The 14,325-nt window shown below is 51.4% G+C and overlaps 1 protein-coding gene across 1 annotated transcript in view; it reads right to left on the bottom strand.

Moving 5' to 3' along the window:
• Positions 1-12,181: 12,181 nt before the first annotated feature.
• Positions 12,182-14,325, bottom strand: part of LOC140392541 (uncharacterized) — a 34,854-nt gene continuing 32,710 nt past the window's right edge. Inside the window, exon 5 of the mRNA XM_072477824.1 lies at positions 12,182-12,552. Coding sequence (XP_072333925.1) covers positions 12,299-12,552 — 254 coding nt within the window. The 3' untranslated portion in view covers positions 12,182-12,298. The remainder of the gene's footprint in view (positions 12,553-14,325) is intronic.

Here is a 14,325-nt window from a genome sequence, read left to right as displayed (position 1 = left end):
TATGGGCCATTGTGTGGCTTCACCCACAGGGGATATGTTGGGGCATGTACGGGCTCCGCCCATGGCTCCACCCCCTTTACAGGAAGTATAAGAGCTGCCGACCTGCGGGGCCGCCTTCAGTGTTGTACCGGTCACAGGCAGGCTCAGTTCTAAGCTGATTAAAACCACGGTTTACTTCTCCACGTGTCTTCGAGTGAATTGATGGTTGCATCAATTAAATCAGCTTAAAATACTACTATGGAATCAGCCCTCAAACCTGACAGACTGGAACTCGATCCACAGGCCGCGGAGGTGAAAGAAATGTTTTCACATTGGCTTCGATGCTTCAAGGCCTATCTCACCGCGTCGTCTACGCCATCCGTCACTGACGAACAGAAGCTGAGCCTCCTCCATGCACGGGCGAGCCATCGCATTTCTGTCCAGCTCGACAAAGCCGCTTCCTATACAGAGGCCCTCGCACTACTCGAAAGCCTCTATGTGCAGCCTGTGAATGAGGTATACGCACGACACGTCTTCACCACTCACCGCCAGCGCCCCGGGGAGTCGCTAGATGATTACCTCCGCGACATCAAAGCCCTCACGCGCAACAGTAACTACCAGGCCGTTACGGCCACTCAGCACATTACGGCCACTCAGCAGATGGAGCTCGCCGTCCGAGACGTTTACGTGGCAGGGGTCTGATCGAAGTACGTGAGACAGCGCCTGCTCGAAAAAGGGGCCCAGGACCTGGACGACACGGTAAAACTGGTTACCTCTCTGGAGGCCGCTCTTCAAACCCTTACAGCATTCCCGGCCGATCAAGCGACCCCCTCGTGGGCCCCGACCAGAGACTACCCCAGGCCTGTGCCGCGCGGCCGCCCGCCCATCATGGGGGGCTACCCTGCTACTTTTGCGGCCAGTCCCAACACCCCCGACTGCACTGCCTGGCCCGCAACACGAACTGCAGCAGCTGCGGGCGAAAAGGACACTTCGCCAAGGTCTGCCTGGCCAGGGCTAAGAACTCACAGACCCGATCCACAGACTCACAGGCCCGCAGACCCCACAACGTGGCAGCGTGTCTGCCGACTCCGCCTCCGCATAACATGTGCGACTCATGGTGGCCGCCATCTTGGTCATCCTCCCCCACGCGGCCGGCCACGTGCGATCCATGGGGGCCGCCATCTTGGCTGCCATCTGCTACGCCGCTCGATGTGTACGACCTACACGGACAGCCATCGCGGGGCCGCCGCAGCACCTCCGATCACGCCGCCGGCTACCCACACCTCAGCGCGGTCACCCTGGACCAGTCTCGAGTTAAGCTCCTCCGGGGCTCCATGATGGCCGTTCGGGTTAACGGGTACGAGACACCTTGCCATTTTAACTCCGGGAGCACAGAGATCTTCATTCACCCGGACATGGTAAGACGCTGCTCGCTCCCAATATTCCCAACGCAACAAACCATATCCCTCGCCTCTGGGTTGCACTCGGTGCAAATTCAAGGGTGCACTACTGCAACCCTAGCGATACAGGGCGCTGAGTACGCTAATTTGCTCCCAGACCTCTGCGCTCCTCTATATGTGCTCCCAGACCTCTGCGCTCCTCTCCTTTTGGGACTCGACTTCCAGTGCAACCTCAGGAGCCTAACTCTTAGGTTCGGGGGGCCCCTGCCCCCGCTCACCATATGCAGCCTCGCGACCCTAAAAATCAACCCCCACACCCTCTTCGCAAACCTCACCGCCGATTGCAAGCCAGTAGCCACCAGGTGCAGGCGGTATAGCATGCAGGACAGGATGTTCCTTAGATCTGAGGTCCAGCGTCTCTTGCAGGAGGGGGCCATAGAGGCCAGCAACAGGCCCTGGAGAGCTCAGGTGGTGGTCGTCAAGACCGGGGAAAAGTTCCGGATGGTGGTTGATTACAGCCAGACCATTAACCGCTTTACGCAACTCGATGCGTACCCCCTTCCCCAGATTGCAGACATGGTAAATCAGATTGCGCACTACCGCGTGTTCTCCACGGTGGATCTGAAGTCTGCATACCACCAGCTCCCAATCCGCCCGGAGGACCGCCACTACACGGCGTTTGAGGCAGACGGCCGCCTTTTCCATTTCCTCCGGGTCCCCTTTGGCACCACGAACGGGGTTTCGGTGTTCCAACGAGCGATGGGCCGAATGGTGGACCTGTACGGGCTGCGGGCCATGTTTCCGTACTTGGACAATGTCACCATCTGCGGCCATGATCAGCAGGACCACGACGCCAACCTCCACCGATTTCTCCAAACCGCCCAAAAACTCAACCTCATCTACAAGGCGAAATGCGTTTTTGCACAACCAGGCTAGCTATCCTTGGCTACGTCGTGGAAAACGGGGTCCTAGCGCCCAACCCTGACCGTATGCGCCCCCTCCTACAACTCCCTCTCCCTCACTGTCCCAAGGCCCTGAAGAGGTGCCTTGGATTTTTCTCCTACTATGCCCAGTGGATCCCCCAGAATGCGGACAAAGCCCACCCACTATTTAAGGCCACCCTCTTTCCACTGGCAGCCGAGGCCCACCAGGCCTTCAACTGCATCAAGGCGGACATCGCCAAAGCTGCGATGCACGCGGTAGACAAGTCCGTCCCCTTCCAGGTGGAGAGCGACGCCTCAGAGGTCGCTCTCGCCGCCACCCTCAACCAAGCAAGCAGACCAGTAGCGTCTTTTTCACGCACCCTCACCACCTCCAAAATTCAACACTTCTCAGTCGAAAAAGAAGCCCAAGCCATCGTGGAAGCCGTGCGACACTGGAGGCACTACCTCGCTGGCAGGAGGTTTACCCTCGTCACCAACCAACGATCGGTTGCCTTCATGTTTGACAATATGCAGCGGGGTAAGATCAAGAATGATAAGATCTTGAGGTGGAGAATCGAACTCTCCACCTATAACTACGATATATTACATCATCCTGGGAAGCTCAACGAGCCCCCAGATGCCCTGTCCCGCGGCACATGCGCCAGCGCGCAAGATGACCGACTACGGGCTATCCACGATGACGTCTGCCACCCGGGGGTCACCCAGCTCGCCCATGACATCAAGGCCCGCAACCTGCCCTACTCCACCGAGGAGGTCAGAGCTATAACCAGAGACTGCCAAATCTGTGCGGAATGTAAACCGCACTTCTATCGACCGGATAAGGCCCACCTGGTAAAGGCATCCCGGCCCTTTGAACGCCTCAGTATCGATTTCAAAGGGCACCTCCCCTCCAATAACTGCAACACGTACTTCCTTAACATCATAAATGAGTTCTCCCGCTTCCCGTTTGCCATCCCCTGCCCGGATATGACCACCCCCACTGTCATTAAAGCCCTGCATAGTCTCTTCACCCTGTTTGGTTTCCCCAGTTATGTCCACAGCGACAGGGGCTCGTCATTCATGAGCGACGAACTGAATCATTACCTGCTCAGTAAGGGCATCGCCTCAAGCAGGACTACCAGTTATAACCCCAGGGGAAACAGGCAGGTGGAGAGGGAGAACGCAACGGTCTGGAAGACCGTCCTACTGACCCTGCGGTCCAGGAATCTCCCAGTTTCTCACTGGCAGGAGGTCCTCCCCGATGCGCTCCACTCTATTAGGTCCCTCCTTTGCACGGCCACAAACCAGACTCCTCATGACCATTTGTTTGTTTTCCCTAGTGGAGCTACCTCAGGGGCCTCGCTTCCGCCCTGGCTGATGACACCGGGTCCAGTCCTCCTCCGAAAACATGTTCAGAGCATTAAGACCGATCCCCTGGTAGAGAGGGTCCAGCTCCTGCGCTTCAACCCACACTATGCGTACGTCGAACACCCCGATGGCCGGCAAGATACCATCTCCCTCCGGGAGCTGTCGCCCACAGGCTCCAACACCACTCCCACTACTGCATCCCCCACACTATGCCCCGTCCAACCTCCCATGTTCAGCGCCCCCACCCCTTTATGGTTCCCGCTCTCCCTCCCACCGGCCGCACCGGTCCACAGGAATGAAGCTCCGGAAGAGCCGCTCCCGGAGTCCACGCCTGTGCCTGCTCCGGACCCACTTCCACAGCCACCTGAAGCGGCTGCAACACCAGTGCTTCGGCAGTCGCAACGTACGATCCGGGCACCGGACCGACTGAATCTATGAGCCCGTCACTCCGTCGGACTTCATTTTTAAACAGGGGGTGAATGTGGTGAATGTATAATTACTGATAATTCACCAGTGCACTGTGTTATGTTATTAACCCTGTGGGCTCTACCTATGGGCCATTGTGTGGCTTCACCCACAGGGGATATGTTGGGGCATGTATGGACTCCGCCCATGGCTCCACCACTATAAGAGCGGGGCCACCTTCAGTGTTGTACCAGTCACAGGCAGGCTCAGTTCTAAGCTGATTAAAACCATGGTTTACTTCTCCACTTGTCTTCGAGTGAATTGAAGCTCGCATCAATTGCGTTATCTGGTTGATCATTTCAGATATGCGGGGGAGAGGGTACGCGTCGAGCTGCGTATACCTGTTGATGGTCTGACTGTAGTCTATGACCATTCTATGTTTCTCCCCGGTCTTTACAACCGCCACTTGAGCTCTCCAGGGGTTTTTGCTGGCCTCGATAATGCCTTCCTTTAGTAACCGTTGGACTTCTGACCTAATGAAGGTCCGGTTCTGGGCACTGTACCGTCTGCTCCTGATGGTGACGGGTTTGCAATCAGGGGTAAGGTTTGCAAACAGGGAAGGCGGGTAGACCTTGAGGGTTGCGAGGCCGCAGACAGTGAGGGGGGGTATGGGGCCGCCGAATTTGAACGTTAAACTTTGCAGGTTACACTGGAAGTCCAATCCCAGGAGTGTGGCAGCGCAGAGATGGGGGAGGAGGTAGAGTCGGAAGTTATTGAACTCCACGCCCTGGACCGCGAGGTTGGCTATGCAGTACCCACGGATCTCCACAGAGTGGGACCCAGAGGCCAGGGAGATCTTTTGTTTAATTGGGTGTACAGCGAGGGAGCAGTGTCTTACTGTATTCTCCGAGCTCTCCGTGCTCCCAGAGTCGATCAAGCAGGATGTCTTGTGCCCATTGATGAGTACCGTCGTCGTAGCAGTTGAAAGCGTTCGGAGCCGAGACTGGTCCAGTGTCTCGTCGGGCGATACATGACCACCCGAGTCGGGGTCCTGAGACGTCATCCAAGATGGCTGCCCCCATGAATCGCACATGACCGGCTGGGAGATCTCATCAGGCGATACATGGCCTGCCGAGTCGGGGTCCTGAGACATCATCCAAGATGGCTGCCGCCATGAATCGCACATGGCCTGTGAGGAGAGGAATGGCAGCGGGCCCGGTTCGCCTGTGGAGACAGCGGCAGCCGACCCGGCCTGGCATACTGCCACGAGGTGTCCCTTCTTCCCCCAGCCCTTGCAGATTGTGGATTGGGCTGGGCAGTGTTGCCGGGGGTGTTTGTTTTGCCTGAAAAAATAGCATCACCCCCCCCGGGGTTTCCTGGCTGCCGCACTGCACAAGCTTGAGGGGAATTTAGGGGTGCTTTGGAATTGGCCGGGGGTGGGGTCCACCCTGTCCATGCGGGTACCGCGCGGTCGAGAGCGTAGGCCTGGGCGTTGCAGGAGGCTACATCTAGGGAGTGCGCAAGTTTCCGTGCCTCTTTAAGCCCTAGTGTGTCGTTTTCCAGCAGTCGCTGGTGGATCTTAGAGGACAGCATACCCGCAACAAAAGCATCCCTTATTAAGAGTTTGGTGTGGTCATTGGCTGAGACTTGTGGACAGTTACAGTTTCTACCAAACACTAACAATGCGCGGTAAAAATCGTCCAGTGATTCCCCTGGGATCTGCCGTCTGGTAGCTAAAAGATGCCGAGCGTATACCTGATTCACAGTGCGGACGTAGTGCTCTTTTAACAAAGTCATTGCGTCCTCAAAACTGTCCGCGTCTTCGATAAGCGTGTAGATTTCTGGACTCACCCTTGAGTGGAGGACTTGCATTTTCTGTTCCTCCGTGGGGGTAGTCGGGGCCGTCCTGATGTACCCGTTGAAACATGCCAGCCAATGTTTAAAAGTTGTTGCTGCATTTGCCGCGTGGGGGTTGATTTGTAGACACTCTGGCTTGATGCGGAGAGCAGCCATTCTTCAATTTTGTTCATTAAATTGATGCACGATCAATCACTACTGAAGCGAGATTGTAGTCCAATTGAAGGCTTTAATGAACAAGTAGTTACCCCAACAGCTCCAGTACAGGATGGCTGCAATGGGTGAAACACATACTCCTGCTGGGCGGAACCAGCAGGCAGATTCCAGCACTCATACTACAGTATAAGGTACATCACACCTAGGTACCGCGATACCCCTAATATAGCCTACCACAGCACTCCTCTGTGATTTGGTGCCAAAAGCAGGTATGTGCAGGGAGGGCACTTGATGTCACGTTTATTTGCAGGGCGCACTGACCTGTTCACTGCTGCCGCTTATGGTTGGATGTTTGCACATTGCCTAATTTCATTCCCATTTAAAAGCCACTAGCAGCTGCCATTCTCAATTTAAAAGGCAGTAGCGGCCATTGCCATTTCTCCCATGATCGGGACCACCACAAGAACACGGCAACCGCTTGCTCCCGCAACCCTCCCGTAACTTGCCCGCAACCCACCTGTGGGTCACAACCTGCATGGGCTGCTTACAAGCAGAGGACCATTAGAAGAGCACACTTGTGTTACCTTTATTGCATGAAGAAGGAACAGGGGACCACTTCATATATTCTTTTTCCTGGTTATATTGCTGATTACTCTTTGAAGTTAAAATGGGAAACACGTTTTGTGCAATGAAAGGGGAAAACACAGGGCTGTGAGGCATGGAGAAATGAAAAGTGGGTCTGCACTGAGGGTGATCACTATTACAAACATGTAAAGGGAGAAAATTCTACAGTGTTACCTGCATTTGTCTTCATAAGACCATAAGACATAGGAGCAGAAGTAAGGCCATTCGGCCCATCGAGTCCACTCCGCCATTCAATCATGGCTGATTTCAACTCCATTTACCCGCTCTCTCTCCATAGTCCTTAATTCCTCGAGAAATCAAGAATTTATCAACTTCTGTCTTAAAGACACTCAACGCCCCGGCCTCCACCGCCCTCTGTGGCAATGAATTCCACAGACCCACCACTCTCTGGCTGAAGACATTTCTACTCATCTCTGTTCTAAAGTGACTCCCTTTTATTCTAAGGCTGTGCCCCCAGGTCCTAGTCTCCCCTGCTAATGGAAACAACTTCCCTACGTCCACCCTATCTAAGCCATTCATTATCTTGTAAGTTTCTTTTAGATCTCCCCTCAACCTCCTAAACTCCAATGAATATAATCCCAGGATCCTTCAGCAATCCTGGAGGCCAGAATTCCTCATTCATCGCAGTGTTTCAGTCACCCAGTGGATCACACTGGGCTATGGAAACTCCCAGTCTGTGGGTCCCCTCCTAGCCCACAAGTTTGTTGTAGATTTGGGTGGCAGATGGTTCAGAGAAAATTAGAAGCACTGGCCATAAACCAGCAAGATCCGAGCCTAATTTATAGATCTTTCACCATCCTGCCTTACCTGCAGCTAAAATGTGTCACAGGCACTGGAAATTTTCAAGCTTTTTGATGTACAACTCCTGTTGAGCAGACGTTCTGAAGATGTTACAGACAGGCGGGGGATTAATTTAAACAGCACTGATTTCTCCTCCCACGACCCATCTGTAAAGAGAAAGATGTTATTGATTTCTGATTTCCCCCTTTAAAAGTGGTGGCATTTGTTTTTCAACCTTTCAGTTTGGTGTGATCCAATCCTCCATCAATAATCTCACAGCAAACTCAAAAAGGCAAAGTAAGAGGGTTGGTTTATTTTACACACATTCAAAATGTGGGAAAGGGGTTTCGCAAAGTCTTCTCCTTTTGGTCAAGTGTTCAAGTTGGTCAAGTTGTATAGTGTTCAATTCTGGTCGCCACACTACCAGAAGGATGTGGAGGCTTTAGAGAGGGTGCAGAAGAGATTTACCAGAATGTTGCCTGGTATGGAGGGCATTAGCTATGAGGAGCGGTTGAATAAACTCGGTTTGTTCTCACTGGAACGAAGGAGGTTGAGGGGAGACCTGATAGAGGTCTACAAAATTATGAGGGGCATAGACAGAGTGGATAGTCAGAGGCTTTTCCCCAGGGTAGAGGGGTCAATTACTAGGGGGCATAGGTTTAAGGTGAGAGGGGCAAGGTTTAGAGTAGATGTACGAGGCAAGTTTTTTACGCAGAGGATAGTGGGTGCCTGGAACTCGCTACCGGAGGAGGTGGTGGAAGCAGGGACGATAGTGACATTTAAGGGGCATCTTGACAAATACATGAATAGGATGGGAATAGAGTGATACGGACCCAGGAAGTGTAGAAGATTGTAGTATAGTCGGGCAGTATGGTCGGCACGGGCTTGGAGGGCCGAAGGGCCTGTTCCTGTGCTGTACATTTCTTTGTTCTTTGTTCTTTGGTCTCATAGGTAAAGTAGCCATAGTCCCAAGTGACCAACGGCTGCTTTCCCCTTTGAGGGGGAACAGCTAACTGGTGGTTATTTAACCAGAGAATGACCACACCTCAGGCAAGGAGCAAGGTTGAGAAGATAGGGCCTTCATGAATACCCTCAGCCGGTGTGGGAGACAATATGGTCTCATACAATTAAAGAGGAATAAGGGAAAGAAAGGGTTACATGGCAAGGCCAGGATAAAAATACGAGTTATGGTTTCACATGAGTCCAGAGTCCAGAATCAAAAGTCCAATGGTGTACTCCTTTAGAGAGTAGCAGGCTGACTATTGCAGAGTGATCTGTCTTTCCAGGAATTAGGACTTCCATGATGGGAGCAGGCACATTGAACATACAAATGTACAAATTTCCCATTTTGAAAAACAGAAGGAAAATATTATGAAGTAACCAGACTGACAGAAATATATATTTCTTCCTGTACTCTGGACAGAGCAAAGTTCTGCACCAGTAACAGAATGAACAGAAATGTCATGTCAGCGAGAATCAAATTCTCTGCAGTGATTTTAGGCAACTGGCCAAACTGAGTATCCTTTCAGATTTGGGCCAGAATTATTCTCTTTGTTACTATGAGTCAGGCCTTCCCTACCCATCTGAATCTTCCCTCACCCCAGTTCATTTTGCTGGGTTGGGCTCATTCCCAATGTATATGTTGCCGAAGAGTCAACCCACCAGTTCAAAGAGGTGAATGTTGACAGTAATGCAAAACTCTATAAGTACCGCGCGCTAACCCATTGCGCCACTGGAGCCACAGCAACAGTAATGCATTACTGATGATGCTGAGTACCAGAGGTGTCCCAGACGTCAATTTTGGATCCTACCATCACTTTGCTTGAAAAGCAGTCAAAAGTGGGACAGACTCGAGTAGATTAGAGTTGACAGATGAATTCTGGAAAATCAGCTTCGATCACTGCAGGTCCAATATGCTGAGGGCACGATTCTCTGGCCTCGTTGCGCGCTTGCTCAAGCGTAATGAGGCCGGTGAATAGCGGGAGAGGCCAAAAACGAGTTCCGCACAGGGCGGCAAGCAGTTTGCAATGCAACTGGCCCGCTCCCATAGGCGAAATCAAGATCTTGCCGTAGCATGGCGAGAAACCAATTATCACCACTTAAACCCCATTTCCATACAATTAACGACAGCGACCCCATATCCAACGGCCTCCCGTCATTCAGCGGCCTCCCCAGCAAGTGGCCACGCTGGCGTCGATTAGTACTCCTTTTGAAAAATGTGATGCTGACAGAAGGGCTTCTGTGAGGAGCCGAGGTCAGTAGCCATCTTTTCACACAGGGAAAGATCCCGGGGTGCTGGGCTTGCTGGGAGTGGAGGGTGGGGTCCCTTGGCTTCAGGTGGGGGACCCTCCGCAGGGGTGAGCCGCCATGCGGGTGTGGGGGGGGTGCGCTAGGGGACAACCAGGGGGAAACCGCTCACGGCACCACCATACCAACCCCTGGATCATGTGTACCCATTCTGGGGGCAACCCCTGTCCCTGCCCGTCTGCCCCAACGATCACACATTATCTCACTGACTGTCGAGGCCTCTGGCTGCGCGGCTGAATGCTATCGCTAATAGGGAATTGGCAATTATAGTTAGGTGAGCACTTCCCATGGGTGGGCAGACCATGGTTCCTCTGGGGGTCATTGCCTAGCATCCCAATCACACCTTGATGGCTGGAAACTGTGCTTGAACACTGCTGGAGGCAACACCACACACACAACATCCCAACGCCCAGGGGATGGGTGGAGAGATGGGCAAAGGGTCCGGGGGTCAGCCTGCATTGCGGATGGAAGCGACAGAGGCATTGTTATGGTTGCGCGAAAAAGGTGTTTAATGTGTTGTACAAACACCATTCCAGATGGCGTCTCCTCCCCACCCCCCCCACCCACCCCCTTCCCCCTGATCGGTGCCCATAGGGCCCTGGAGCTCACCTTGGGATTGAGGGGCAGCTGGTTTGAGCCCCGGCTGTCCCTGCACCATGTGGCTCTGCCAGCCCGGGCGGTTCCCCATGGTCTGCACCATTGTGTTGACACCCTCAGCTATTCGCCTCAGTGACTGGGCCATGCTCTGTAGCACCTCAGCCATGCCCACCTGCGACTGGGACAGGCTCCGCAGCGCCTCGGCCATGCCCACCTGAGAGTGGGACATGTCTCGCAGAACCTAATCAAGGTCAGCCTGGTACTGGGTGACATCCCCCAGCCAGACGGACGTCCTGCCGAGACACTCAGCCATGGTCGTAAACGACTGCGCAACATCTTGGACACCTTCACTAATGGTGCCAATGTCGTGCATAGGCTCTCCACTGCGGTCGCCAACCTTGCAGTGTTGGCCTCGGTGCCACTCATTGTCGGTGCCTTCACCTGCACCCTAGCCTCTGAGACTCCTCCAAGAGGCTATGGATCTGCTGGAGTGACACTCACATCTCCCTCTGAACGTCCAGGTTGGTCCTTATCATCTCCATCAGCTCCAGGTATCTCTGTACCAGAGGCTCAGCGTCAGGCTGGGACCTAGCTGGGTCCTAGGATCCAGCAGCATTCCAGCTACTATCTTGCCTGGGGGTTCCTGCCTCCAGCTGATGTGCATCATCAACGGTGTGGTGCCCATCAGATTGTGCCCCAGAAGCCTGTCCACTAACATGTACCACCGAGGTGTGTGTATCTGCGCTGGTAGGGGGTGGAGGTGACAGCTATGCTGCGACTACAGTGGCATCCTTGGAACTCTCCACCGAGGTGTTCTCCTCGGAGTCTGGACAGGCCCAGAATTATCCTGCCTGTCCATCTCTGCCCAGTGTATTTGAGTTTGGCTGTTTGACTTCCCATCAGGCTTTTCTGTGTTTCTGAATGTGACTTGAATTTAAGGTGACCAATTCTTAATTTAACACGTCCAATTCTGTATCGGGCCTAAGATTCAGGCCATTGACCTTTCTACCACAGTTGATTGTTGGGGGGCTAGTCAGAGGGGAGTCAAGCCAGGCTGTAGTGGGGTGGTCAGGGGATAATCAGTGGTCAGTTGAGTCAGGTGATCATTGAGTGTAGTCGTACTGCAGTATAGATGGGGGCTCCAGTGAGTCATCAAGAGTTGGCAAGGGCTAGTTGAAGGAGAGACGGGGGGGTTGGTGGAGATACCTCTAGGAATTGACTATCTGAAGATCTCAAATTCTGGGCCCACGATGTCCTCTTTCCCGCAATGCCCTGTAACAAGCAAGGAACAGTGAATTTGCACTACATTTCCACTGGTACACTTGCATTTCCATTACTTACATGATAAGGGCAAGTCCTGGCACATGATAATGGCCATCAGGGAGAAGGCAGTGTTACTTCATAGGAACATAGGAGTAGACCATTCAGCCCTTTAAGCCTACTCTACCATTAAACAAGATCATGGTTGATCTGGTTGCAGTCTTATGGTTACAGAGTCTTCATCTCATGTGAGGATAGCCAGAGAAATCCTGGCAACAGGTCACATGATGTTGCTTGACACCCACCACCTTCCCAAACTCCACACTGCCCCCTCACCACCACTTCCTCTGGGGGGATGCTGTGTCTTACTTTCTCATGTCTCCAAGTGGCACTTTCACGACAGTTGTGACCGGAAGCCAAGATGGAGTGTAATATAGCCGGAGACCCAGCGTAATACCTACCACGCCCATTCTACTTCCAATATCTACCCAAAAAATATAGGTGTTCTTGGGGCTGGAAAATTTTATTTTATTCAAGCATCCTTTGTATTTTGGGATTCAAAATAAGCCACAACATTCAGCTACATAAAAATAGAATAACCTCTGTTTGGAGTTGTTAGCCTTATTGAGTGAGTTCTTGTATTAAATAATTCTGCAAGGTGCACAATGCCATAAACAAATGACCTGAAGCTACATCAGTTGTTGTTGAGCAATGTAGAAGTTTTCTCATCTTCTCTTGTGATGTTTTACAGGTTATGATTTCAGAGTACATTTCATTAGTGAGGCCGTGTCCCATCATTTGATCTGCAAGTTCTTCAACATTTGTTACTTTCTGAACAAGGTTCGCCCAGTTCTGTTTCAGAAATGACTTCTTGTCTATTGTTGCAGAAAATGGAGACAAACAAAAGAATGCAAAAGTTAATGCCATGCCTAAATGTAAGGCTTTTGTTTTATAAAAGTGTAAGATTTGATTTGACAAAATGTGATTCTATGTCAAGAAATTGTGTTAAGATCCCAGTTGATGTTATTTTTAAAATAAATTTAAAGTTCCCAATTAAGGGGTAATTTAGCATGGCCAATCCACCTATCCTGCACATCTTTTTGGGTTGTGGGGGTGAGACCCACGATGACACGGGGAGAATGTGCAAACTCCAAACAGGCAGTGACCCAGGGCCGGGATTGATCCCGGGTCCTTGGTGCTGTGAGGCAGTAGTGCTAACCACTGCATCAACATGCTGCCCCCAGTTGATGTTATAATTGGGTGGGAAGATCCCAGTATGGAACCTGGATCAAAGGATCATGGGCTGGATTCTCCGTCGGTGGGATCCTCCGCTTCGCCGGCAGCGCACACATGCCTGCAGATTTCCCAACAACGTGGGAGCGCTTACAATGGAAAACCCCATGGACCAGCTGCCGGGAAGGAGGATCCCGCTGCCGGTGGGGACGCGCTGCACCAGAAAGCGGGTGCGCCGTGTCAGAGAATTCCGCCCCAGAATTTCTACTTTTTAAAAATAAAACATGGAGGAATAGAGTCACACGACCATTAATTAGTATCTAAACTAAAACTTAAAAGCTTCCTTACAAGGCTCCAGTTGCAAAGCACCACTTCTGGTTTGTTTATTCTTCATGCTGTAGCCCTCTCTAAGCACAATAGAATCACAGTGGAATTGAAACAAACCCCCACACATATAAACACATTTGTTCAGCATGAATCTAACTAATGTTTTCCCATTCCAGGCACAGAAACATTAAATTAAACACAATTAAACTATACCTTATTTCTAAAGTTTACCGATAAAAATATAAATCCCCTAATATTATCTTTATTTTCCTGTCAATTGGAAAAAGATGACACCTTATTTTGTGTGATTGAAAAATTTACAATTAAAGTGTCATAAATGTTTTGACAGTAGAATGTTATCAAATCATTTTTTTTAAAAAAAAGCTTCAGTTATTATTTTGAAATAAATTGGTAAATGAACTTACTACCTCCTAGCTCAATAATCTGAGTTGGACCAGAGTAACTCAAGGTGGGACAGGCCATACAACCTAAGTACAAAACTGAGCTTTTCCAGCATTTTCTGCTTTTATTTCAGACTTCCAGGGCGTCATTCTCCGCCGGCGGGAGTCTCCGTTTTGCCGGCGCCGGGGGGTTTCCCGACGGCGTGGGGCTGCCCCACAATGGGAAACCCCATTGACCGGCCGGTGTTACGGAGCATCCCGCCGGCCGGTCGGGGCAGAAATGTGGCGGGGCGGGTAGGAGAATTTCGCCCCCAGTGTCCATAGTATTTTGCTTTTTTAAAATTTGGATCAATAGCAGTGCCCTGTGAGAACCAAGAGCCAAACCAGAGGATTATTAAAAGCTGCAATTTTGGTTTCAGTTGGAGGACTCAAATTAACCAGTGCAGTACGTTGGCATCTTAGTTTTCATTCTCTTTTTCGTTTTTGAACTCAAGGAATATAAGTTCAGGAAAGGTTCTTTTTAACCACAATGGAAGATAAATTTTTGCAAACATTCAACTCAGATACACTAGAATGCCACTTTCTGGACAGTCAGTAATTCTGGTCAGACTCAGGTAGTTACTTCAAAGTGCTTTATTAACACAAGATTCACAGTCCAGAAAGTGGTATTCTAGTGTATCCCAGTTG

The sequence above is a fragment of the Scyliorhinus torazame genome, chromosome 2, assembly GCF_047496885.1.
Source record: "Scyliorhinus torazame isolate Kashiwa2021f chromosome 2, sScyTor2.1, whole genome shotgun sequence".
In the NCBI taxonomy this organism is placed as follows: Eukaryota; Metazoa; Chordata; class Chondrichthyes; order Carcharhiniformes; family Scyliorhinidae; genus Scyliorhinus; species Scyliorhinus torazame.
This window is presented reverse-complemented; position numbering and strand designations above follow the sequence as displayed.